General features: G+C 37.2%; 1 protein-coding gene across 1 annotated transcript; it reads right to left on the bottom strand.

Moving 5' to 3' along the window:
* On the bottom strand, positions 1-23,772 carry CLNK (cytokine dependent hematopoietic cell linker; the record flags this gene model as incomplete). Its single annotated transcript, XM_082281999.1, has 9 exons — positions 1-129; positions 5,193-5,348; positions 5,480-5,557; positions 5,874-6,007; positions 16,490-16,623; positions 18,092-18,111; positions 21,132-21,208; positions 22,926-23,085; positions 23,698-23,772. 9 exons carry the CDS (start codon positions 23,770-23,772, stop codon positions 1-3), a joined length of 963 nt encoding a protein of 320 aa, XP_082138125.1.
* Between the last annotated feature and the right edge of the window lie 721 nt (positions 23,773-24,493).

The following is a 24,493-nucleotide window of genomic DNA, read 5'->3' as shown; positions in this document are numbered from 1 at the left end:
TCAGGATGGCTGGAATGGATGTGTGAGGTAGCATTGTTCTCTGTGGTTTCCTGACTGATCCTTTCCGTCAATGAGTGTTATGGGAACGGATTTGTAGAAGTCAATGATCTCTTCCACAGAATTAAATTTCTGCTGGGGGGGAGGAAAAGATAGTAATCAGTGACTGAAAATGAAATTGCTAGATGGTTTAACCTATAACATTAGAAGACTTGCAAATAACAGTATTAAAAAATAGGTAATATTTCACATGGAATTAGATGGAAGCAATTCTAAAAGGAAAAGCACCATATTTTGATCCTGCTATTTCTTTTTTGTGTCTGTGTCTTCTGCAGGACAAAGCAACTAGCTCCTGTGGGCAAAAAGGGAGCATGTCTAAGCCCTGATAATGCAGTATTACCTATAACAGCTTGTGATGCCAGATGTGATGATAGATCTTGAAACGATGAAGCAACTATAAATTCTTACCAACTTTTTCCTGCCACGAGTTTCACTTACATGATATTTTACACTGCACGTTTCAATGTACCTTATTAAATGTACGCTTTATTTTCCCATTCAGTTTATTGAGACAATTGCTATAGAATCCTTTTGAAGTATGGAACAAGAAGCATCTTTTTCTCTCACACCCCAAAAAATGACATCCTCCAAGCAACTCCTAAAGTGATAAAGGTCTGGTTCAAGGTTGCTGATCTGATCAAAGAGCAACAGAAAGCTATCCAAGGTGTTTATTCTCATCTGTCCTCTGGAAACATCCCATTCCAATGGTTAGCAGTCCTTCAGTTTAAATAGTTCTCTTCCCTGTGTGTAACTTCTAAGCTCTCATCACACCACAAAACTCTCATCAGTGTTTTCCTCTTGAGCTGTTCTCTGGGCTCATTGGTATTTAACCACCAGAACCGCACACAGTAATGAAAGCTTGCTTTGACAGTAATACTTATCACGTACTTCTATAACATTTACTCCGAGCATGGATCTTCATTGTACACCTGGTGGTGTCTCATGGTAGTGTCTGTCACTCCTACCTGATTCACACCTAGTTCATAACAACAGAATCCGATTAAATGTGTGAGTTGATGAAACTGTTCTTGTATTAAGATGAAAATTATTTGATCTCAAAGCCAGTATGGTAAGTTTTAAAGCTTGGTTTTGATAATTTTTACTCATATGCATTTGTTCTACTTTGCTGTTTTGTCTTTGCTTATGTTCAAAGTCACTGCTGCTGCTGAAAACTGAGTCAAAACTGGTCTGTATTTCATGCTGTATGAAAGTAATCCTTACTTTTTTTATTCTTAATTAACTCTTTACCAGCACCAGTTCTTTTCCTGTTTTCTAATGTTTTCTGTTGGTTGGGAAGTTAAAAGGTCAGCCAATCTCTGCTGTTCATAGGAATTTCCTATCTGCAGGTCTCCAGACTGTTCTGGGGAGATGGGAATAGGGTCTCAAGGATTGCCTGTGAAAGGTGTAGTTCTGAATTGTGTTCGGAAGGTGGTATAACTTTGGGCTATGTTGCACATTCTGAATGAGACCATTCATCCCTGAGCTGTCATTTAAGCTAGGGACAAGATGCATATGTTGTAAACATCTCTCTCAGTTGAAGGTACTGGCTGTTTGTTGTGCCTCTTTTCCTGGCAGTAACTTTTGACATAACTACTGTCAGTGGGAGGCATTGTGGAAGTGCTCCCTAATATGCTTGGATGGTAGCTGCTGAAGGTAGGTGGAGCTAATCCATGTGGCTCATATGGAAATGAATCCAGTGAAATGGTGTGACTGGTATGACTGATAGTTTGAAGATGAAAGGTAGCTGCAAATGCAATGGTGAGGATGGAGAAAGTGTCTGTGGCTGGAACAGGAAGATCCAGAGATACACATTGTGCTGTGCTCTAAACTTTGTAGAACAGGCACCAAGTTGAAGAGGACCCTACTGCCTTTCATTTTTAGTTACTGCGTTGGGAGTTGAGACTGATTCTACAAACATGCTAAAAACATGTATTTTATTTGTGGCAGAGCTAATTTTGAAGAGGCGATAAAAAAAAAAATTAAATTTTTTTTCATGGTCAGCTTTAAATGTGAAGGCTTGTATTTCATGATCTTCAAAAGAACTATGCACATGAAAAAAGGCAGTGTTACAGGGATCTCTGCATCTTTAATAGTGAAATTGTCTGGAATAGAGGAAGGCAACAGCCAAGTAAAGGGTGCTCAGGGTAGCAGCTTTGAATGTAAATTCCTGAATTCCATGTATGCCTCATTTGGAGATCTGATCATTATAGCTTTATGTAATTTGGCCTTTAGAAAGCTCAGTATAGTATGTTAAATACGTACGCAGGTGTGAACATCTATGGCTAAATAGCTAGCAAAAGTTGTACCTCCACTAAGAGAGTAAGTTATTTTAATTTTTTTTTTACCCTTTTCCTTCTATTTATTATATTAGAATTTGATACTAATTTAGCCGCATGGAACTTCAGTTACTTTTACCATAAAAATCTGATGATCAACCCCTTTTTTTTCCCCCTTATGGCCTTATAGGGCTACATGAGAGCTTATGATAGAAGCACTCATGAGAGTTAAATACATTTAAAAAAAACCTGTTAATTTAAAATCTTATTTGATGATACAATATGTTAGCAACCTGTATGCTGTTTAGTAAAAATCAAAAGTTGCAATAAGGTAGGGAAAACTTAGAATAATTATATTTATGCGTAAGGAAAAACATGTTTTTAATGGATGAAAATAGACTAATTCAGAAGTGAAAACATACTGCAGAAAATCTGTTAAGACCAAACCCCTGAATAAAATCACCAACTGGGGAGAAATGTAATAGGTCTGCACATACTTGTTGGCATTTAGGTTTCTTTCTCTGGCTGGTGAAGAGGGAATATTCAGCTAGTCTTGATAGAGCAGCTAGGTCTGGCTGCACTGCAAAATGTGGTGTAACAAAGGTAATCCCTGTGGAGGGACAATGCAGAGTGCTCTGGAAAGCATTTTAACAGGTACTGGAAAATTACAGGCAGCAATTTGCTGTAATTCACAGCCTTACAAAGTGTTTTCACCTTCTTTGGAAAGAAAACTTAGATGAGCTGCAAAAATTGAGGTGACAGGTTTTCAAGAGTGAGCCTTTTTGGGGAATCCTTTGAGACTGCCTGAGATGGAGGAAGCTTTTCTGAGCAATGATTGTTCATTACTGCACATGTGCTTTGTGCCCAGTTCTATTTTCATGTCTGCTGCTGAGAATAATACATAGGAGTGGAAGATTGCCATGTTTGTGATTCCTGGCACAGCGCTTAGTTGACCAGCAAAGCAATTCTGATTTTTTTTCTGTCATGCTTGATCTATGGGAATGTTTGAGTTAAAGAGAAAGAATCCTCAAAGAAGGTGGCATAAGGTAAGGAGTCGTGATTTGGCCTGGTAGAGCCAAGTCTTGGATGGACTGTGTGTTGTTAACTAGATGCTTGGAATCCTTATTTTGGAGTTGTTACTTTGCAATTTGACTTGTCAGTCCAGACCCACTGTTTAAGATGCGTACTGTCTGTGCAGAAGTTGGAACAAACAATAAAGTAATATATTTTGGTATTTCCTGAGATGGGAGGGATTGTGTTCTCTTTCCTTTCAGTTCAGTAAAAATTGTTCATGTACTGTTCAAGTAATTTTCCAGTTACCTTAATTGTTAAAGCTGTTAACATGATGAAAATTTAGTTCTATGTCTTTATTCTGTAGTGTAGAACACACTCATATACTACATCATGCTGTAGCATGCCTTATTTCTGTCATTGTTTCTGTTCTGACCCTATTTGTATTAGAGCCATTACAGGAAGACTAAACAATGTAAGAACCATGGAAAACTAAACTTGCTTTTTCCGAAATCATACTTAAATTCCAGGAAATCATCTGGGAGGTTCAGTTGAGAAATGCTGCCAGTGCTTTACACAAGACTGATGGTCACTACAGCAGCACCAGGATGATGGTACCTGCAGGACAGTTCTTGTTTTGTGCTGCCATTCAGCTTCCAAAACTGTTTCACTGCGCTTGAATAATGAAGGACTTTTTCCCGCCTTTGTCATTAAACCACTGTCTCTGAAGATCAACTTGCCAGTAAACCTTGTTTATCTTGTGAAATCCTATCCCATATTTTCTAATAAAAATTCTAATATAAATTCTGGACCCATCAAATGCCTTAAATCAGCCTGGGTCATTTGTGATTTCAGGCTCTTTAAAGTCTATCTATACAAAAGGTAAGTTCTGAAAAGTATTGGTGTTCATGAAAAGGATATAATTGAAGATTCAGCTACAGAGTCTGCTGCTTCACCAGAGTTGGATTTGTGTCAGTGATTTACATAACTAATAACCCATAGGAGGTTGTTACTTTGCTTTTTTGCTCTGCAGCTGAGCATTCTTATGAGTTTTAGTGGGGTTTTCTTGTTTGGGTTTTTTGTTTTGGTTTGTTTTTTTGTTGTTGTTTTGGTTTTTTTGTTTGGTTTTTTTATTTTGCAATTATCACGTTTTTATAGAGTCTACTTTCAGTTTCAATGTTTTATTTTTTCTTGTGTGAGAGACTTGCAGATACAGTGTTTATTATTTAACCATATATGTAGAGTAAGAATTAGACTCCTATCATGACTATAATTGAATTTAATTGCATAAAAAGGCATCACTAGTCTAAAGGGATTTTCTAATTGAAGTTTACCATATCTGAAAGACTGATTGCTGGGGACCCACATGCTTTAATTGCTTCTGAATATCCATGAAAACTGTTGTCCTATTGCTTCACAGCACCAGGTCCTGCTGGTGGAGTTGTATATATTTGTGGAGTTGTATATATTTGAAAATGCCTGCTTAAACTATCACAAGTTTAAAAATATGCTATAATAATATGTATACCTGAAAAGGCAGAACTTCTCTTTCCCTTTTACTTTGCAGGTGTTACTTACAGTAGGTAGAAGTATTGTAAGTACTTAGGAAATTTTAACATTGATTTAAATCTGAATTTGAACATGGTATGCAAAATTTGGTTTTAAATTATTATGTTGAAGCTTCTTGAAACTTGAGACATACTTGAAAGAAACTGTAATGTAAAAGAAACTGTAATGAAACACCAAGTTTGTTATGTGGGAGAGTTTGTAACTAATATTTGCTATTAAGAACTTGTGAAGTCCAACATAAAAGCTATAGACTATAACAACAGATGGGATTTTACTTACACTCTCTCCTCTGAGCCCTGTTCCCAGTGCGTATTGTTGGCTTTCTTCCAGAAAACGTACTTTAATGTTGTATACTCTCCTTCCATAATAAACAACCAAAACATATGGTTCAGCCTTTGACTTCTTTGAACAATCTCTAACCAAGAATGTCTCATCCTATATGATACAGATTTAAATTATGGATTGTATGGTTAGTTCACAACAAAACTTGTAAGCCATTGTGGACAGTTTACAGAAATTTTCCGCCAAGAGTTTACATCCCCAGTTTTGAGACAAATGGTACTTACAACGTTTTTCTGTAACAGTATCTTCTCTGCTTTATGGCGATCATATTCTCCAATGTACCATTCACATTTGTTTAAATCCTTAATTTTAAGATAGCATAATCAGTGTACAGAAATAAACAACTGGCAGAAGCAAAACCAGATTGTATCTAATCTGCATTTAAAGCACATTCAGCACAGTATATAATGGTAGTGCATCTATATTGAGAAGTCTGATTAGGAAGTGTTAATCAAATTAGACATTTAAATTCTTATCCATGGTTTCAAGAGCTCATATTGGACTTTCTCAAGGGCACTGAATACCTACATCTTTCAGAGGGGGTCAGGGGTGGTGCCATAGAGTGTTAATCCTGTTTCCTAAAAACTTGTCTTTTTATGAAGCAAAGCTGGTCTTTACCTTTTCAGTGGGTTGGGTAAGAGATTGCATTTCCTGTTCTGCAAGCAAATGTTTTGATTTATTTTTGCATGCTGCATATGGTGTCGGAGGTGGTGGCTTCTTTACTGTCAAATTATCTACACTTAATGTGGAACCTGTAAAAGTAAATGCAGAAGGAAAAAAGTTGCGTTCTTTAAAGTTATAATTTAATTTCACACTATGTTTTACTAAGTAATTTTGAGAATAGTACTTTTAGTTTAGAAGTAGAGTATTGTGGTATTAACCTTTAAAATTCAGGGCTGTCAGTTATGCGTGGTCTTGTGCTAATGCAGCATCAGTGGTTTCAGATTAATGCCCCCAGAGATTTAGCACATTAGTTTCCTGATGGTTTCTAATTGACTTCAATCTGACAGGCTATTGTGCACATAGCAAAATAATAAACTGTTAATAAAACAGCAAATGCTAAATAAAATACTAAATATGGAGCAAGGATAATGGTTCATTCTGTTCTATTTTCACCTTTTGAGCTTCTTTTATTTGTGTTGCATCCTGGTTGCTGTTATGTTGGATCATATTAAAGCCTCTCATTATTCCATTGCCAGCAAGCATTGTTTCTACCAAGCTGTTGAAACCTCAAAGGATTCAGAAGTTCTGCCATGCTGATGGATTTCAGTCTGCTCTGCAACTTGTTTCAATGAACAAATTCAGGACCGAAGCATGAGGTTGCTCTCGCATTAAGGAGAAGGTGTTGGTCTTTGGCTGTGTGCCCCTGCTCCATACTGGGGCCTGGAATAGCTGAAACCCTTCTCCTGTAGTAAATGTGATTTGCTGTCTGTAGGTTTAGGGCTGCCCTTTACTAGCTAGGCCAGGTCTCTGTGGAGCTGAGGAAGTGCAGGGGTTGGGTCAGGAACACAAGTTGTGTAATATGGGAGGCTTGGGCTGACTGATCAGGATGCAGCAGAAACAGCCTGAGAAAAGCAAGGGCTTCCTTTCAATGTAAAGATCAAATGTAATTTTCAGATATGTGACATGAAGAAAAACTGTTAATTGAAGATAAAAAACAGATTCTTCTGTATAACAGAAAACAGTTTTGTTTGTTTCACGCAGTGCTGGTGGGAGAAATAACCCACTGTCCATTTAAACAAGAAGAATGTGGTTATCATTGGCTTCCATCTTCTCCTGGTTACTGTCACCAGAGACAGTGTTGTTTGTCAGGGTGGTATTTCATTGTGCTTTATCTGTTCATACTTTATCAGTTCATTATTGTTAAGCCAGTATGTAGCGTATTACAATATTGAATTTTACTTGGAAGACTTTCTTTTACAGAGGAGAAATGGTTTTCATTGCATTTTACTGTTCCATTCATATTTGTACCATATTCTGGTTAATAACTGCATTGCATTTGTTTTTAAAACAAGATCCGCTGCTAGCAGTAGACAGACAGCCATGATCTTCAGCAGGCAATCCATCTGTTCAGTAATGAAACCACTGTTCAAAGGGCCTGGGACCAGACATCAACCTTTTGTTTCTGCAATCACTTTGAGTTGTCAAAATGGCAATATTGTTACTGTTCAGCTTATTGGATCATGATTTTAGCATTTTTGTTCACATTGCATTTTTAGTGGCTATCCCCAGAAATTTTTTTTTTTTTTAAGGAGACCCCCACTGCTAGGGCCATAGTTGTTATGTGAGCTGTGCTGTGTATGTTTTGCAGATCTTTTTTTTTCTGGTGTCTTAAGCTGTGGGACAAGAAGGGTAAAATTCTCTTGCAATGCTTATGTACTAAGTCTCGCTGAGATGGAGTAAACAACAACTTGTCAAGAAATAATATTTAATAAAATTAATATTCTTAAAATATCTTTTTAAGCCAAATACAGACTTTAAAGGCAATTGTAGGGTAGCAGGAGAAGGGCTACTTGTTTGTTCTCTCCCTGTTGCTTCAGGAGGGCAAGGAATTGACAGGGAAAAGGATACTCTGCCGTCCCAGAGAGCCTGAATTATCAAGGGCCCTGGTAGGGATGGTAGGAAGTGTCTGAAGTGGCAGCAGCAAACAGAGACCTAGATGAGCTTTACAGATTATGTAAAAAATGGGTTTTAGTAGGTATGCAGAGAAGAGTGTTTGGAATTGCACCCCAGGACAAGAAGGAAGCAGCTCAATGGAGGGAACCCACCAGAATCTGGGAGCTGGGGCCTGTGAAACAAAACTAGGGGAGATGGGCTTGTTTAGCCTGGCAGTGACCAAAGTTAATTTGAATCCTACTTGATCTGAACAAATAATGCAGTCCATATGTTCTTTCTGGTGGTATTTGCTTTACCATAAGTTTGTATTAGGCACTCATAGGTTCTTGGCACAGCTTAGGGGTTTGTTCTTTTGATAAAAAAGGGCATTTGCAGAGGCAGTTACAGGAGAGTAAAAGTATGCTATGTGGTTAAGGACAGTAGGAAGTGTATTGAAAATCCTCTGCAGACATGCAAGCATAGGAACCTTAATCTGTTTCTTATGCTTATTTTTCCATGTTTAGTTTGGCTTTCAAAGCAATCTCTGGTTCTTACCTGAGCTGCAAATGTTTTTAGAGCTCCACGTAGATAGAGGGCTAGGACAAAGCAATGAATCAAAGTAATGTCAGAAAAATATTTCTTTCAGTGGCAGTGTAAGAGTCAAATTAGAGAGTGATGGATTGTGTGCTTCCCCAGAATACCCCTTCCTTTAACTGATGGTAGCTTTGGACCTTCCCAGGTTTTGGGTGGTAATTTTGTATTCAGTGTCTTTTGACAGATTTCTCTTCCCTTATTTTCACAAGCATCTTTTTCAAGTTGTATACATATTTTTTCTTTTTCACTCTCCATAAGAGTTCCACATTTTAACTGTGTGTGTAGTGAAGCATAGTTTGCTTTTGTTCCCTGCTAATTTCAGCTGATATTCCCAGTGCCTCTATAGGCAGACCCAGGGAGCAGTTCTTCCCTGCCTGTTCTGATTTTCTAGATTGCTCCTGAGTGCCCAGTTAGTATTTTTGTGTTACACTGGGAAGAGTGTTGACCAAATAACTTCACATAACAGGAGCACAAGAAGAAACAGAATACTAGGGGTCACATATATGATCATATTTACTCCATACAATAATTTTATCTTGGAGAAACGCCATTATTGTAAACAATGCTACAGAGAGATTCTGTGTTTGAAAGATGTTAGATCATTCATATACTTCCTATGCTGTCTCCTATATTCTTGGCTTTTGTTGCATATTTCAGGAGAAAATAGATCAAAGACATTTAGAAAAGAAAGACTTGTGTAGGTTAGAAAAGCAAAATAGGACTAACTATGGCAGATTTCTATGGAAGAATAATTGGCCTTTGAATAGCCAGGTGTGTATCTTTTGTAAATAAAAATAGAAAATGAGGGGGAGAGGAAATGCTGATGCTGGCGATAGCAAGTCTTCTTTATACAGTATATTTAACTCTCTATCACAGAAATAGCAGCAGAAATGTAATACAGCAGCATGCTGTTAAAGATAAAAATTGGCTTTGCAATTACAATAGCTTGAAAGCAATTCCCAAAGATGTTTCTTGTCATACATCAGGGCAAAACATAATATATCACTGCATGGCATCAGGAAGTGGTATCATCTTGGTGTTATTGCATAGTGAAGTATAATTTTCTAGAGCAGAATATTTAGTCCTTTAAGCATCCAGTAAAAACTCATGAAATTCTTATATTCCTACCTGGCTTCAGGAGAATGCTGTTGTGCTTGAAAAGATACCTCAGGTTTCTTCCTCAAACTTTTAACTATTAGTAAAAAGGATAAGAACTTATTATTTCCTATTCAGTGTAACTGACAGTATCTAGCAACTACTGTGAAATAAATTAAGTAGATTCATACACAAGGGTGAGGCAGTTCAATAGAAAACCTTGAAGGGCTGTAATCAGTCTGGCTTGAATGAGTCAGGTAATGATTTCAGTGGGAAACATTTAGACTAGTACTGAATGTTACATGGGGGACGTTACAGTGATTGCCGATGCCAAATATGGCTTAAGATAATAGTAAATAATGTAGAATGCTGAACTTGAAGTATGTGGAGAGTTCATAAATCCTTTTTATAGGACAGGATAGGCATTGAATTTATTAATGCAGTCGATAATATTTCTTGCTGAAAATCAGGAGATGATGCCTTAATCCACAAAAGGAAATGCCAGAGGAAATTATGAACTCACTAACACAAAGTGTAAACAGCATAAAAGCCATGTAACCTGTATCTGTCTTCAAAATATTTTGGAGTAACATTTCTTATGGACCTTCATGCATGTGGACACAGCGAGTGGTTTAAGCCATTTTTTCAAAGCTGTATGTACATCTAAAGAATTGACATGTTTTTGAAACATGGGAGGTTTTAATTTTTTTTTTTTTAGCTTTAAAAGCCTAAAGCTTTTAAAAAACTTTAAAAATTCTCACCCTCAAATAATGGTAGAGCACCAAGATTGAGAGAAGGGTGATGTCCTCTGTGCAGATCTCTTTTGGGTATCCTTCTCTCAGTTTTTTAGGCACAACCCTCTTATTTTCCCCAAAACCTTAAGACATTTGCTTAGGACAAATGTGATACCTGGCTCCCCAAATAGCTGTAGCTAAGACCAAGTTAAGTTTCCTTTTTCTGCTGCTCATAAGCAACTGTTGAGGTCTCTCTAACTCTCTCCATTCTCAGCAGATGTATACCTGGGGGATGTCTCTTGCTTCAGTTAGGATTTTAATGATGGACTATTTTAGTTTTGGAATACAAAGAAAAGACAACAAATTATTATCATATGATTGAATACTGACCTTGCTCTCTTCCAGGTGCCTATATAAAATGATAAAACAGTAAATATTTTTCTTTGTATTTGTAACTTGAATTTACCCCAACAGACCCAACTACCTGCCAGTTTTAAAATAATTTGTAGACATTCAATCATTAATAACTGATCACTTTGTCAAAAAATAGGGCTGAATATTGGTCTCAGTCTACTAGCAACAATCAGAATTGAACTTTTTAGGGGTGTAAGTGAACATATGGTTTACTACAAAGATCACCATTTAGTGATGACTGTTGTGTGTCAGTTTAACTTACAATATGGTTTTCCTTCCTTGATCTTGTATTAAATCAAGAGATTGATTATGGTTGACTGGAGAGATACTATCCAGAGATTAAAATCAGTCACTTCTTTTCAGGATCCTTAACTGACAGTACAATTATTTTTACTGTCATGGCAGATATTTCATTCAAAATCACTGTGTGGAGAGTCTTAATCCAGCATATTATGTTAAAAATAAGAATGATAGTTTTCTAAGGACCAGAGTTTGACTCCTAAACTTTCACTGTATTTCTGTATTATTTTGATTCACAGAGCAAAATGGTGGGAATAGCAATTATTTTGTTTGTTAATTTGATGCCTCTAAGACTATAATACATAAATATTAAAGAGAAGAATAGTTTATTCTTTGTAGACGTTGCACTTTGAGCCTTCCTTATAAGTTACTTCCCCGATAATGTTTACCTATTACTTAGTAATTTGAAGTCTCATTCAGGCTGGACAAGACCTAGGCAGATCCTAACCTGAGCTCCTGCTTAAAGCACAGAGAACTGTGAGAAGAGACCTGGGGTCTCAGAGCTTTGACCAGCTGGGTCTTGCAAACCTCCCAGAATGCAGATTTCACAGCTTCTCTGGGAAACCTCTTCCAATACCCTCATAATTAATTTTTCTTCCCTATTTCTGGTTGAAACCTTCATCATTTCAAGATGGTTGCCTCTTGTACTTCCATTGTGCACTCTGTAGAGCACCATGCTCTGCCTTCTTGACAAACATCTCTCAGACACTGCCTGGCAGCTATTAGGTTCTCCCAGGGCTGTCCCCTCTCTGGGAAAGAGAGCCCAGCCCTACCGGCCTCATTTCACAGGGCAGGCACTGCATGCCCTGGCTGTCCTGGTGACCCTGTGCTGACCCTCTCCCCTCTGTCAGCTTCAGCCTTGAGCAGTACTCCAGGTGTTGTCTAATGAGTGATGAGTAAAAGGGAATAGTCTCTTCCCTTGATCTCTTGGCAGTGCTTCTGTTGACACAGCTTGATATGCTGTTGGCTTTTACGGCCATCAAGGCCATCACTAGTGGCTCATGTTCAGCCTCAGTCTCCAGGTCCTTCTGAGGTGAGCAGAGGGTTTAGTTCATTCTTGGGCAGGGTTTTTCCTTTGTCTTTTCCAGTTTCAAGAGACTCCTCAGTACCCTTTCCTGCAGCCTGTCTAGGTTATGGTGAAGGGCAATCCTTCTCTCAAACCTATTGACCTACTCTTCAGTGTCTGGAACCCTGACAAGGGCACACTGAAACTTTTTAGGAAATCACATCTATATGAATGAGAAGTGATCAAAATTAAATTTTATCTTTTCCATGTCATGAAAGACACAATATTTCTCCTAAGAGCCAGTTAAAAACTGAGGTGTCTGTGCAGCTGTACAGTGTCCATCCAGAAATATTAATTACAGCTGTAAGATATTTCTTTTTCTTGGGAGGGTTTTTGGTTTGTAATGAGTCAGTATCCAGGAAAAGACAAAGTTTTTTTTGTTAAAATATTATCTTTCTTGCCAATATGTCATTTTTTTAACATTATGTGTTAATTACAATATTACTATCAAACCATGTTTTTGTAACCATCTTTCAAACTAAAAGAGTTTTTAACCCTGAGAGGAGTGAAGTTTGGGGCAGCCTCGCAGTCAGAGCTGCGGAGAAGGAAAACTCAATGTATTTAAAAGTTAGACCTCGAATAGTCTATAGATTTGTGCTACAACCTGCTGTGGAAGGAAACAGTTCGAATTAACTATCATAGTTTCCTTTCTTCTGATCCTTTTAATGAGAAAAAAAATTAAAATCAATTCAGTAGGAACACATTAGTGCAGGAACTAAAACATTCAGTAAGAAGCACAAGATGCTATAAATTATAACCTCTCTCCAAATTTTCCAAACATTCTTTAACAGTCTGCATGTTTGTAGGGACTGTATCTCTTAAGTTTTATGGGAAACCACTTGTCAGAACTAAATTCCTTTATTGCTAAAACCATTTCCTCTGCTTTACTTCACTGGTCTGAGCAGAAATAGGAAGGAGAGGGAGAAGGGAGCTGGGGGATAGCAGGTGGTGTTAAAACTGGATTTAAAACCAGTCCATTTTTGTTTTGTATTGAAATGGGTCATCTTATATTTGAAGAATTTATATTACATTAATGCTACTACACTCTTCTATTGACCTTTTAATTTCAGTTTTCTGCTTGTGAAAATGTATGTGGAAGCTCTGTTTGTCTGAAGGAGAGTGTCTCCTGCTGCTCCTCTTCAGAGGCACCCACATCAGGCAGTTATGAGAGGTGCTTTTATGTGGATAGTTGGACAGGTGGTTTTGCACTGTACCTGTGTTTTTATTTCTGCAAACAAATTCAGGAACTTACCCCATTCAGAAAGTAGCAGTATTGAAATTGCAACACGCATTAAAGACGGACACTTTTATGACCCAAAGCTAATATAATTCTTACAGTATTTTTTACCTAATAGGCTAAAATACTATTGCAAGAGGGGCTGTGTAGCCATGGAATGTGTTTGGCTTTTATGGTCCTAATATATACAAAGATGAATACTTACTTCATTTGATTCCTTAACAGATGAATGTCTGGAAAAGAAAGAATAATGTGCAAACCATTTAATTATGTTAAAATAAAAATCACTTTGAGTACTTAAGTACTTTGCTTACATCATCACTGAAAACTAACAGCCCTTGACAAGGGAAGGATTTTGTTACTGCTAGAGAAGTTCAGAGGCTGGTTATTTTTTTACATGAATTATTTTCAGGAGAAGTATCTTGGACTTCCTTAAAAAAAGAATAGCGTCCACTGAGTTCATTATGGTAAAAGACAACTTGGTTAAGGATTTATACTGGGAGGAGGGGGAAAAAGAGGAGTATCAATTTCAACACTTTTCATCTCATGCCAAAAGGTCTTATTACACACTTCAGAGTCAGCTATAAATGGAAGTAAGTTCCTTGAAGACTGAAGAGTTTCAAAAATGAAACACTCACAGAGGCAGAATGGAAAGTGTAGAGGAAAGAGGTGCAAACTAGGGAAAGATGAGTGGAGAATGTTCCTCATGGTCCTGATTAAGTAGGTGTTAAGGTATTTTTCTGCCTTCTCCTGATATGCCTGATAACAGGAATATCATCCTTTCCTGGTAAGGAAATATTCTCCCTCCAAAAATAGACAAAGTATTGAGTCTGGCATCTTTTGTTAGATGTTCTGGTTATAATGAAAGCTTATGCTTTTTAGCAGCACGTATCTCATAATAAAAGAGGGGACCAGATTTTACCAGTTATTTAGCAACATAAGGTGTGAATAAGCATCTTGTAGTTTTTGGAAGGCTCTGAGATTTGGTTCCTGTTTAGCCTATCTCCTGGACTGATAAAATATGACAGTGAGATATTTTGCTAAATCAGTCAGAATACAAAAGGAAGATCTGATACAGGAAGCCCTGGGAGCTATTTTTCAACAGTGACAAGTCTCTCTTTCTCATGTCTGTGCTGAAAATATCAATCAGCATGGAGGCCCGAGGCAAGAAATTTGGGAATGATCTGTTTGGAGAAAGTTTCCGGAAGGCTAGGAGAAAGGAGAGGAACTGTTTTGTGTTTGGATAGTTGCTTTTGTGTTAGCTTCTGCAATTTGTTAGCTTGGTCTCCAGGGCCTTTGCTTAGAGTGTGAAAGCCCATATTCAGCATACTGGGTGCATGGTGAAGTTCAGTGACATTAAAGGTGTGGTTGCAGGGTTGGCCTCCACCTCCAAGGGACATGTCCCTTGCATGGCCTGCTTACCACGGGCATGTAAAAGTTTAAGTCATACCAAAGCTTCCAAGATACATTCCAGGATCCTGCAACTCCTTATTTTTTTTTTTTTGTGAAGCTATTTATAGAGTGTATAAATAATGATGTGTTAAATTTTATGTGTCTTCCAAATCTTGTTGGAAAACAGGACTTGCCCTGTTACATCACATCTGTGGTTGGACAGCTTTGCTTACAGTCTAGCAAAGGACTGTAAGCTGTAGTGCCATACTCCTTCCCTCTGCAGCTCCTATGTATGTTTTCTTCTTACAAAGCTGTAAGTGGACTGAAGATGGATGAGAAGTATTTTGAGTGAAGTGCTTGTGTGTGAAATTTCTTGAGTGCCTTCCCAGATCATGCATGGTCTTATTCTGTGCCATTTCTGTCTCACTCATGTGATAAAAACCCCTAGTACAATAGACATGACATGTATTTATATTGCAGAATTCGGCTTTATAATAGGACCTTTCAAATGCAAGTGCTCTACATTCTGATGTCTGCTGGCACCATGGATTATTACATTTCTCACAAAGCTTTCAATCTATGTGCTGCCCTGCCAAGGGAGGGGATCAGTTGTGGTATTTGGAACTTTGCAGCTCTATGTCCGGTCTTGCATCTGAATATGAAGCTACTTCATATTAATAAAATGTCTTAGCAACCAACAGCATTTGGAACCTAATCCATGAGAAAACTTAAGCACCTTCAGGAAAGAAAACCCACCCCAACAACCCAGAATAAGACCTCACTCATTAAGTAGATACTTAACTTCAAGGAAAAGATTATTTCCTTGGTTTATAAGTTTATTTTCCCCAAGGGATTTGTAGTGACCTCTGCAAAATGAAGTAAAATTCCATCCTGCTGAGCTGAAATGGAAGTCATTTAAGGAAGGATGGACAAAATTGACACAGCTTCTGGTTGTTATAGGTTTTTGTCAAGAATCATTTGAGCATCATACCCTGTAGGCCCTGGATTTGTGTCTTTCCTCTTCCCAGCGTGTGTCCAACACTGTCCCCCGTTATGAATGTGCATTTTGGTCACACAGCAAGAGCACATGCACTTCTGGTTATGTGGCAGTGAGCAGGGTAGGTATGTGCTCATCTGGCCACATACATGTTGTGTGGAAAAAGCAACCAGACATAACCTGGCATAAGCATGTGCTGGGTCATACAGCTGGACACAAGTGGTTTGTGCTTCAGGAGGCTCATCCTCACTGCCATGTCAGGATGCTGAATGACCATGGGTGTTGTGTGACTGAGGAGTGCAAGATGGAAAGGACAAGAAGTGATTTGTAGTCTGGATTCATCGGTCTCCTGGGCTGAAGCCAGACTTCTGGCTACAGATGAGTCATTTCTTTTGCTGAATGTAATGTCCTTGGGATGTGGAGTGTATTTCTGTATCTCCGGTGCAGTCAGTGTATTTCCTCATCTTTCCCCATTTACTTGTCCTAAGTAAATTGCATTTTTCTACTTAAAAGTGGTTGCAAAACTGGTAAATGTTGATAAAGAAAAAAATAGGACAAACCTTAAACAAAGTATTCATGCAAGTACTGTCTACTTTTCTGCTCCTTTACTTCTTTACCATTATTTTGTCAGTTCTTTTTTTTTAAAAAATGCCAGTGTCACATTACACTAAATACTACTTCTCTCAATTATTCACAGCTGTCTAAAGAATGACTTTTTAAAATAAAAGCAGAGGTGTAATGGAAGTAAAATCTTGTGGTTTGACCAGGGAGAGTGTTTTGATTCTCAGGGAATGAAGATGAGGAATGTACTGTACCTTGTGACTTTTGCTGATATTGGAAAGGTGGGATCTTGGCTGAGCATGTTCCTCTTGTGAAAGACCTGGCTGCTTATTCTTGGCTCTGGAGGAAGGGGCTGATACTGCTTTGGCAGCATCTTCAGAGGCCTAGAGAAGTCAAAGAACTTAAAGAGCTATTAGGGAATAAAGGGGTTGCAGGGAGTATGTTGTAAGTGGAAGTTCTAGAAGTAAGAGACTGGAATTTTCTTAGAGTATTTCAATGTATTTGTGCTGAGCCAAGCTCAGGTCCAGGAGCTCTTCAGGGCCCTTCAGTAGCAATAGTAATATTGGATAATATTCTACATTTGCAAGACATTACTGCACCATGTTGTGTGGCACTTAATACTGCTTTTGTGTGCCTCATGAGGGTGTGCCAAGTACAGCTGTGCAGTGTGGATATTTCTGGGTGGGTATGGCTGTGTATGTGGTCCAACCAGGGAACACACTGCAGTTTCAGACACACAGGAAAAAATGTGCTTCATCCCAGAAAACTCACAGGTAACCTGGGCCTGGTGTTTTCTGGCAGATGTGGGCATGCCCTGTTCATGCTCTGAGACCAGGCAGTCACAACCCAGCTCCAGCTGGAAGCTGTAGCATGGAGAGGTTGGCTGGACAAAACTGGAGGTGCATCCATGGTACCTGGCAGAACTGCCTTCAGTGGTGGGCTCCTGGGGAGGGAGCCTCGGGTGTTTGCAGACTACATACCCAAATTAAGTCAGGTGAGAGAATTAAGAACCATTCTGGCCACCACAATACAAACAGAAACAAATAGTGAAGTTTTGTAGAATAATGGATTGAGAATGAGGATTGAGAATTCCTGCACTATTACAGTTTTGAATTTGTGAAATTATACTGCCCTTCTATGGCATTTCATACGTTTTAGAATCAAATCTGAACATGTAATGCTAATCATATTTTAAAATTCTTTATAGGTTTTAGGGCAGTCAGTGTAGGCATGGGGGAATAAATTTGTCATTCCTAGATGACCTTTAGAAAGGTTTTTTTTTAAATCATAGTAGTTATTATTTGAGGTTGACAAAATCAAGAAATGATTAATTTTTATTTTTGGGCATATCATAGAAAAATATATTTGTGGAATAGAGCTTGGTCTATCTTCTGTGGGAGGAAGTGGAAATATTCCAGTTGATTTCTATACATGATTTGGATTTATAGCAAAAAGTGCTGGCAAATTGATTTAAGTGAGAATGAAGTCAATATTGTCACAGTGAACAGAGCCTAAGGCACCAATCAAATTGATGGAATATTTTTTTTTCTCAGCAATTTATATCTGGATTGAACCAGATTCAATATTTCTAGGCTTTTGACTTGTCCATAGGCACAACCAGGTTGGTTTTGAAGATGCAGGCCTGAGCTCCTGCTATGAACACTTAGAGCTCATGTTTTGTTCTCCTGAATTCCGTATCAGAACCTGTAAGTCCAAAGAGAGCCAGCAGTGAAAGGATGCTGGCTCACTTCCAGTCACCTCATTACCATGAGCAGTACAGATGGATGGGAGCATTCATTAGCACTGACTTCCCTGGGGACCACAGGTAAGTGATCTCTGATGTGATCTTACCGTGGGGGAGGCATAGGCTCCTGGAAAAGAGAGGAAACAAAAATCTCTGTAAGCTTTTCTTCCCCTTAGTTTACTAGAGAGAAATGTGAATAGTTTAAATTAAGTAGACATGCCTGTATCAAGAGTCAAAGGGTTTATGTGGTCTACAGAACAAAGCATCATGCTTTAACATGCTGTTTTAAAATCACTGAGGAATAAAAGACATCCTCATGAGCTGTGAATGCAGGTGAGGGAGATAATGTAGGACTGCAGACAGGAGTTCTCTCATCCTTTAGTTAGTGCTAGCAAAATGGCAGCCTGCATTAAAAGTCTATTAATTGGCAAAATAACCTGTAAAAATTTTAATTGATGAGAGATTCTGCTTACCTGGTATCCATGTATTTTCATTCCTCCTCCTAAAAATAATTATTAATAATTCTTAGTAGAGTGCTACCCATAGAATTCATAAATGAAGTTACAGTTTTATTCTGGTATTGTTGTTATTATCATGCGCAGTCCTCCATTCCTTGCCCTTCCCTGGCTCTACCTCCAGAACTCTGCTCTGGCTTTCAGAATGAAACTTTTATTTATATTTATAATATAAATATATTATATATGTATTTAATGTATATATATTAAAAACATATATATAAAATAATAAAATAAAAAAATATATAAATATTTTATATATATTTATAAAATTTATTCTGGTATTATAAATTTAAATATTCTTCAGAGACTTTATATACACATATATATATGCTTATCAAGTTAGGGATGCATTTTTTGTCTGTTTTTATTTTTGTATAGAAATATATAAAAATACTGAAAACCTATGAAGTCAAATCTATTTTTTTTTCAAATATACCAAAATATGTCTGATTATTTAAATTCACATCTTGCTAATAAAAAAAAATATCTTACTTTATTTTCACTATATTTTGATATTGAAAATATTTTTCTAAATTCTACATGCTGAAATCCTAACTAATGCAAAGGAGATGCAAAGGAGATCTCAAGCTCTCCTTCAAATAAACCATAACAGATTGCTCTGAATAAAATAATGATTCCTTAAACGTTTGACATTTCTAGAAAATACTGCTGACTAAAACTCTTCTGTGCTATTCATGCCACCTTGTGGCAAGGACACTTAATAGCATGGGACATGAGAAAAAATGTTAGGCTATATTTAAAAACAGTGTGGTTATTATCTAAAAATTATGTTGTCCTCTATAAACACTGTTCACTCAGGAATGGCTAAAATTACATATCAGTTGCATTCTCAAACTCCAGAGTTTAATTTACCTTCCTGCACTGGCTTTGGTTCATCTTCACATCAGCACACATCACATGGAGACATGTAAATCAAACCTACTAAATCCTGGTGGAATTCGAAGCTTTACATAAACTGACAAACTGTCCTTGCCTATGATTTCTGCAGATTTTGAATCTGGTTTACTCGAATTTATCTCAATTCAGCTTCTTTCCAGGCTACCTGGGGATTTGCTCACAAGAATCAATCTAACCTTTCATTTTCAAACTATATAGTGCTTACTTTCTCGTCATCTGTAGGAATTATTTGTCTCTATGTTTTCATTATAGTATGAAATAAGAGGAGAAAAAAGCAAAAGCTGTTTTACATGGAATTCTTTGAGTTATTTTTCTGGCTGATCAAATTATAATAATTTCTGAAAATCAGCTGTTACAGCAAACACAAAGGGATTATATTTTCTTGGCTTGGCAATTGCAGTCTTTTTGACCATATCACCTTATGGTTCAAAGATTTGAAAATGGTAAGATAAAAAATACTATTTCATTTCAAAGCTAATCAGATATTTAATCCTTCAGTAGCTGACTTCATGATGTACTGCTACATCCAAAGTAAATTAAATATTAAAAAAGTGTATAGAAACCTACTTTGAAAATGATCTTGCAATCTAGTAAAACTGTCAATCAGAGGATTTAATATTTGGACACTGCATTATGTTCTTGAAGCACAAAATAGTCTGTCTCTGATTTCACCACAAGAAACAAAACAGAACAAAAATTAAAGGTACATTTTTGACTCAGAATTAAAGGATTTTGAAGCAAAGTTAGGGTTAAAGGTAAAGCAGCAGAGAAAAAATATATGCTAGGTGATGTACCACACAATTAACATATTCTAGTAGGTGAACATTGTCAGACAGCCTCTGTAGATAGTTACCCTAGGATGTAAATCCCTAGTGGGAATTGCTAAAGTTGGTATTACTATTAAAAAATAGTTATTAGATTATTCTTTATGATATATATTTATGCAAAAAGTCTGAGAAGGATAGGGAGTGAAAAAGCCTGACATTATTACAAGTAAAGCATAGCAGGGATCTTGCAGCCTTCTAGTGGAAGAGTTTAGGAGACATAAGATTCTCCCTGCTCCTTATGTCCTTATAATACAGTGAAAAGGAAAATCTGATATTTAAACTGAAGGGCTTTTTTTCCTCCCCCTGTAGGAACAGGGAGCTCCTGAGATAAAGTATATCTCCTTCTGTAAAGAATTACTTCAGTGTCAGATAGTTGAAACAGTACTGCAAAATTTGCAGGATGATTGTCTTGGAAAGCAGCTGCTGTTCTGAAAACCATGTCTATTCTATCATGTGTAATCTCTGCCTATGTACAAAAGGTAAATATGGAAGTAGCAATTACTATTTTTTTTGCAGAAATGGGTACTTTTTTTTTAATTATACCTGTTACATTTGGCACTCTTCTCCCCTCCGGATCAAATGTGTGAATCTGTTAACAAACCAAAATAAAGATGTGATGTTAGCCATCCTTCTTGAAGCTATGGCAGTAGAAGAGTGCTGCTCCTGACTGGATGCCTCTAAGACTTAGCAGAACCCCAGCAGTTAACGAGTGAAAGCAAGAGGCGAGGGCATCTGTGCAAAGTGAAACAGGAACAGCTCCAGGAACTTGGCTGGCCTGGTGCAAATGAATGGGATGTGTCTAAGACTTTAAATAGACTGCACTTTGGGGGATATTAGAGAAAAGGGAAATGTGTTTGTGAATAAGGTTTGGTGTCTTTACTTACAGTTGAGTATTGAAGGGGCTGAGATGGTTTCTCGCTTGTTGGGGAAGTGGTACCTGAAGGCCTTAAGCAACGTTTATCTGCAAAAGAGGAAGAAAAATCAAGCCTGAGTAATTCAGTTATATGATGTTTGAAGAAGAAGGGCTTTTAATGTTTAAAATTTGGTTTTAAGGTCAGGTCTTCCCATTTTTATGGTATTTTATTTTTTTTTTCAGAACTTAAACACCATTTTAGCAGCTGTATTGAGGACATAGCATGACCCTGGTGATAGCTTTATGGTTAACCTGCTCACTGTGGTTAAAAAAAAAAGGCTTCATAAGCTGGTAAACAGTTAAGGCAGACATTTGACCTTAACTGTGGTTAGATTACTGAATTTGTTTTTCATTTGGACCTTTGCTCTTGTCAATGCTGTCGTGCTGTTCTGGTTTTGTGAGGGTTGTAGGGGTTTTATTCTCTAGGGAGTATTTTAATTTTTACTTTAGCTTTTAATAAAATCTGTATCCATGGCTATCAAAAAGAAATGCACAGGTTGTATGCTAGCATGTGTCAGTCATTAATTTTACATCTCAAGGGCACTGGTATTTATCTAGAAAATATGACAAAAATGTTAGCATTGAATTTTACCCTTTTGAAATACATTTTCAGTCCTTTCCTCACTCTTGGATCTTGCCACAATATAGTTACTGGTGATAATAGACAGGCAAAAACCAGCTTTTTGTTTAATGTGCTTTATCTGAAATCACAAAACAAAAACTATGTCTTTTGGCTATTTTATGACAGTCTTACATAAACAACAAAAGCTTCTGATTGATAACTGGAAGTTTTTACTACTAACCAAGATAAAAACTGTATTTGGAATTAACTTCAGATTTCCAAGTTAAATGGACAAATTAGTCTTGGAATAGAATGTAGAATATCTGGTTGTCCAGACTGATTGTGATCCTTTCACACACTGGTAAACTTACTCACTTTAAAAGCCATCAAACAAACTTTAACAAAAAAATCAGCAGAAAATGTCTTTGCTGACTTTGATGTGAACTGGAGCAAGCTTTCATAGATATATTGATCCTGTATTTTCAGATATTTTTGGTTTATGGTTTCCAGTCTTTCTTATCTAGGACTCTCCCCCAGTTTTTTAACGATTTAAAACCTCCAGAGTATTTATAATGGGTTGGAGAAATGCACAGCTATGATGAGATTTCACTTCCATAAACAGGATATTAATTTGCTCTGTATGTTTAGGCATTAAATGTGATTTAGAATGGCTTTAGTAAACCAAAAAGTGATTAATGCAGCTACCTTACAAGGTTAAGAATGCTTGAGAAATACTCTCAAAGTAATTGCTTATTACTGCTATTTAAAGCATCAGAGAACACCATTAGAAGGAATACTATATAATCATCTGGAGGAAAGTTTAGTGTGTTCTTTAATATGTTTTCCATCTTAAAGGTTTCTAGGCTTAAATAGCAGTGAGCTTTTCTGAAATGGTTGTGGGTTTGGTCAGCTGGTTTTTTGCACATTCCATGTGGAATGGGATAATAGAATTTATCCTGTGAAGGTGACATTAAAATTTAAAAAAGAGTGTGTAATTATTAATTAAGCATAATCTAATGAAAATCAGGGTAACTGTTGAATATGAAGAAGCAGACAAAGCTCTTCTCATGTTTTTGCCTACCAGTGTTATTTTCCAGTCGAACCATTGAATTTAAAAAATAAGTCTGGACTGAAAACTCCAAGTCTGTACTGTTCCTATATAACTCTAGGTTTTGCTCAGTTTCCACAGACAGAAAATGTTACCTGCATATTCAGATTCTTGTAGAGGTTTGGCAGGAAGGATTCTCAAAGAATGAATGGCCTCCAGCATGGAAGAACTTACAGTCTCGTACTCATCTTCCTCCTCAGATAACTTGGAGGAAAACTGTAAGTCACTCTTGCCCTTCATTGTAAAGTACTTGCTCTGGACAGAAGAAGAGATATACAGATAATACAAATAACTTTAAATTCAAGATAAATTTCAGTGTGGAAATATATGATTGCCCTAACCAGACATTTTGGTGCATGGGAAATTTTCTGATGGAAACTGAAGGGTTGGAAAGTAGTTGAGGAAGTGGTTTGAGGATCCATATTTTTAATCTCAAAATAGCCATTTTGGAGACAGTTTAAATATCTCTCTGAATTTTGCCTCTCTGCTCTTGAAAATATAATGAGAGTGCTTAATTATATGATCATTGCAGACTTTTGAAACGGTATCTTTTATTATAATATTATCCATGTGGTATTTGTATTGTACTGACTGTTTACATATGTTGCTTGCAAGAATATATTAACTAGCTCATCAAAAATGTCACACTTCAAAATAAAAACATACAGTGTTTCGGGGGATTTGTGCTAGCAAATGTGCAGTCCAAGTGAATGTGATAACGAGTACATAAGAAACAGTGGAGTCCATGGAAATATGGTGCTGAGAGTGACTCAGGATGTCTCTGGATGTGTCTATACACTTGTATAGGTTTGTTCCAGATTATGTTCTGGAGTGCTGCCCCACCCTTCATCCTCACTGGTTACTCACTGGAGCATAACTGCTGGCTTCCTTCAGCACAGAGCTGAGATTGCTGCCAAGGGAGCTCAGCTGAGGGTACCCCATGCCTCTGGAAGTAATATCGTGTTACCAACAATGTAGGTGCATCCATGAACTTGGATCTTCTTTGATGTTTTCTTTATTCTCAAATTTATTTTATTCTGAAAATTTATTCCCTGATGTTTGTTTTATTCTCATTACTGATGGGACTCAATAGCTTCCTGATGTATCTTCTTCTACCAGTTAACTGCCCTTTCAGTTCATGCTTTTTTCTCTTGAGTGCCAAAATTTAAACCTATTTAAACCTCCAAAGACACTAAAAAAAAAAGATCACTACCCACTTTATTTCAACTTTTATGATGCTAATGCCTATAATTATATTTTCTTTTAGTCTTCTCACTAAGCAAATATGCTTCTTTAAAGCTTTCCTGAGTTGTCAACCAACTTAAAAGATTTTGAATCTCATATTCCCAGTTTTACTTTCCTGTGAATTCTCTCCAAGTTGTACACACCTTTGTTACAACTTGAGGCAGACCTCCAAGAAGTGTTCTTTACAGTACGTTGTAGGGTGAGGTTATGACAGTACATAAAAACATCACCACAGCCTAGACAGACCCCTGCAGGGTACCTGGGTTTTCAGGCTCTTCTCTGCACAACTATTTCCAGTTCAGTAGCAGACTACTGTCAGCTAGGCTGAGAGTGGGTATTTTTTCAATCAGTTTTGCAAACACTTCATGCATTTTCATCTAGACCAGGTTTCCAGGTGTCTACTTGTGAGACTCTTCTG

The sequence above is a fragment of the Coloeus monedula genome (assembly GCF_965178545.1).
Source record: "Coloeus monedula genome assembly, chromosome: 5".
NCBI lineage: Eukaryota > Metazoa > Chordata > Aves > Passeriformes > Corvidae > Coloeus > Coloeus monedula.
This window is presented reverse-complemented; position numbering and strand designations above follow the sequence as displayed.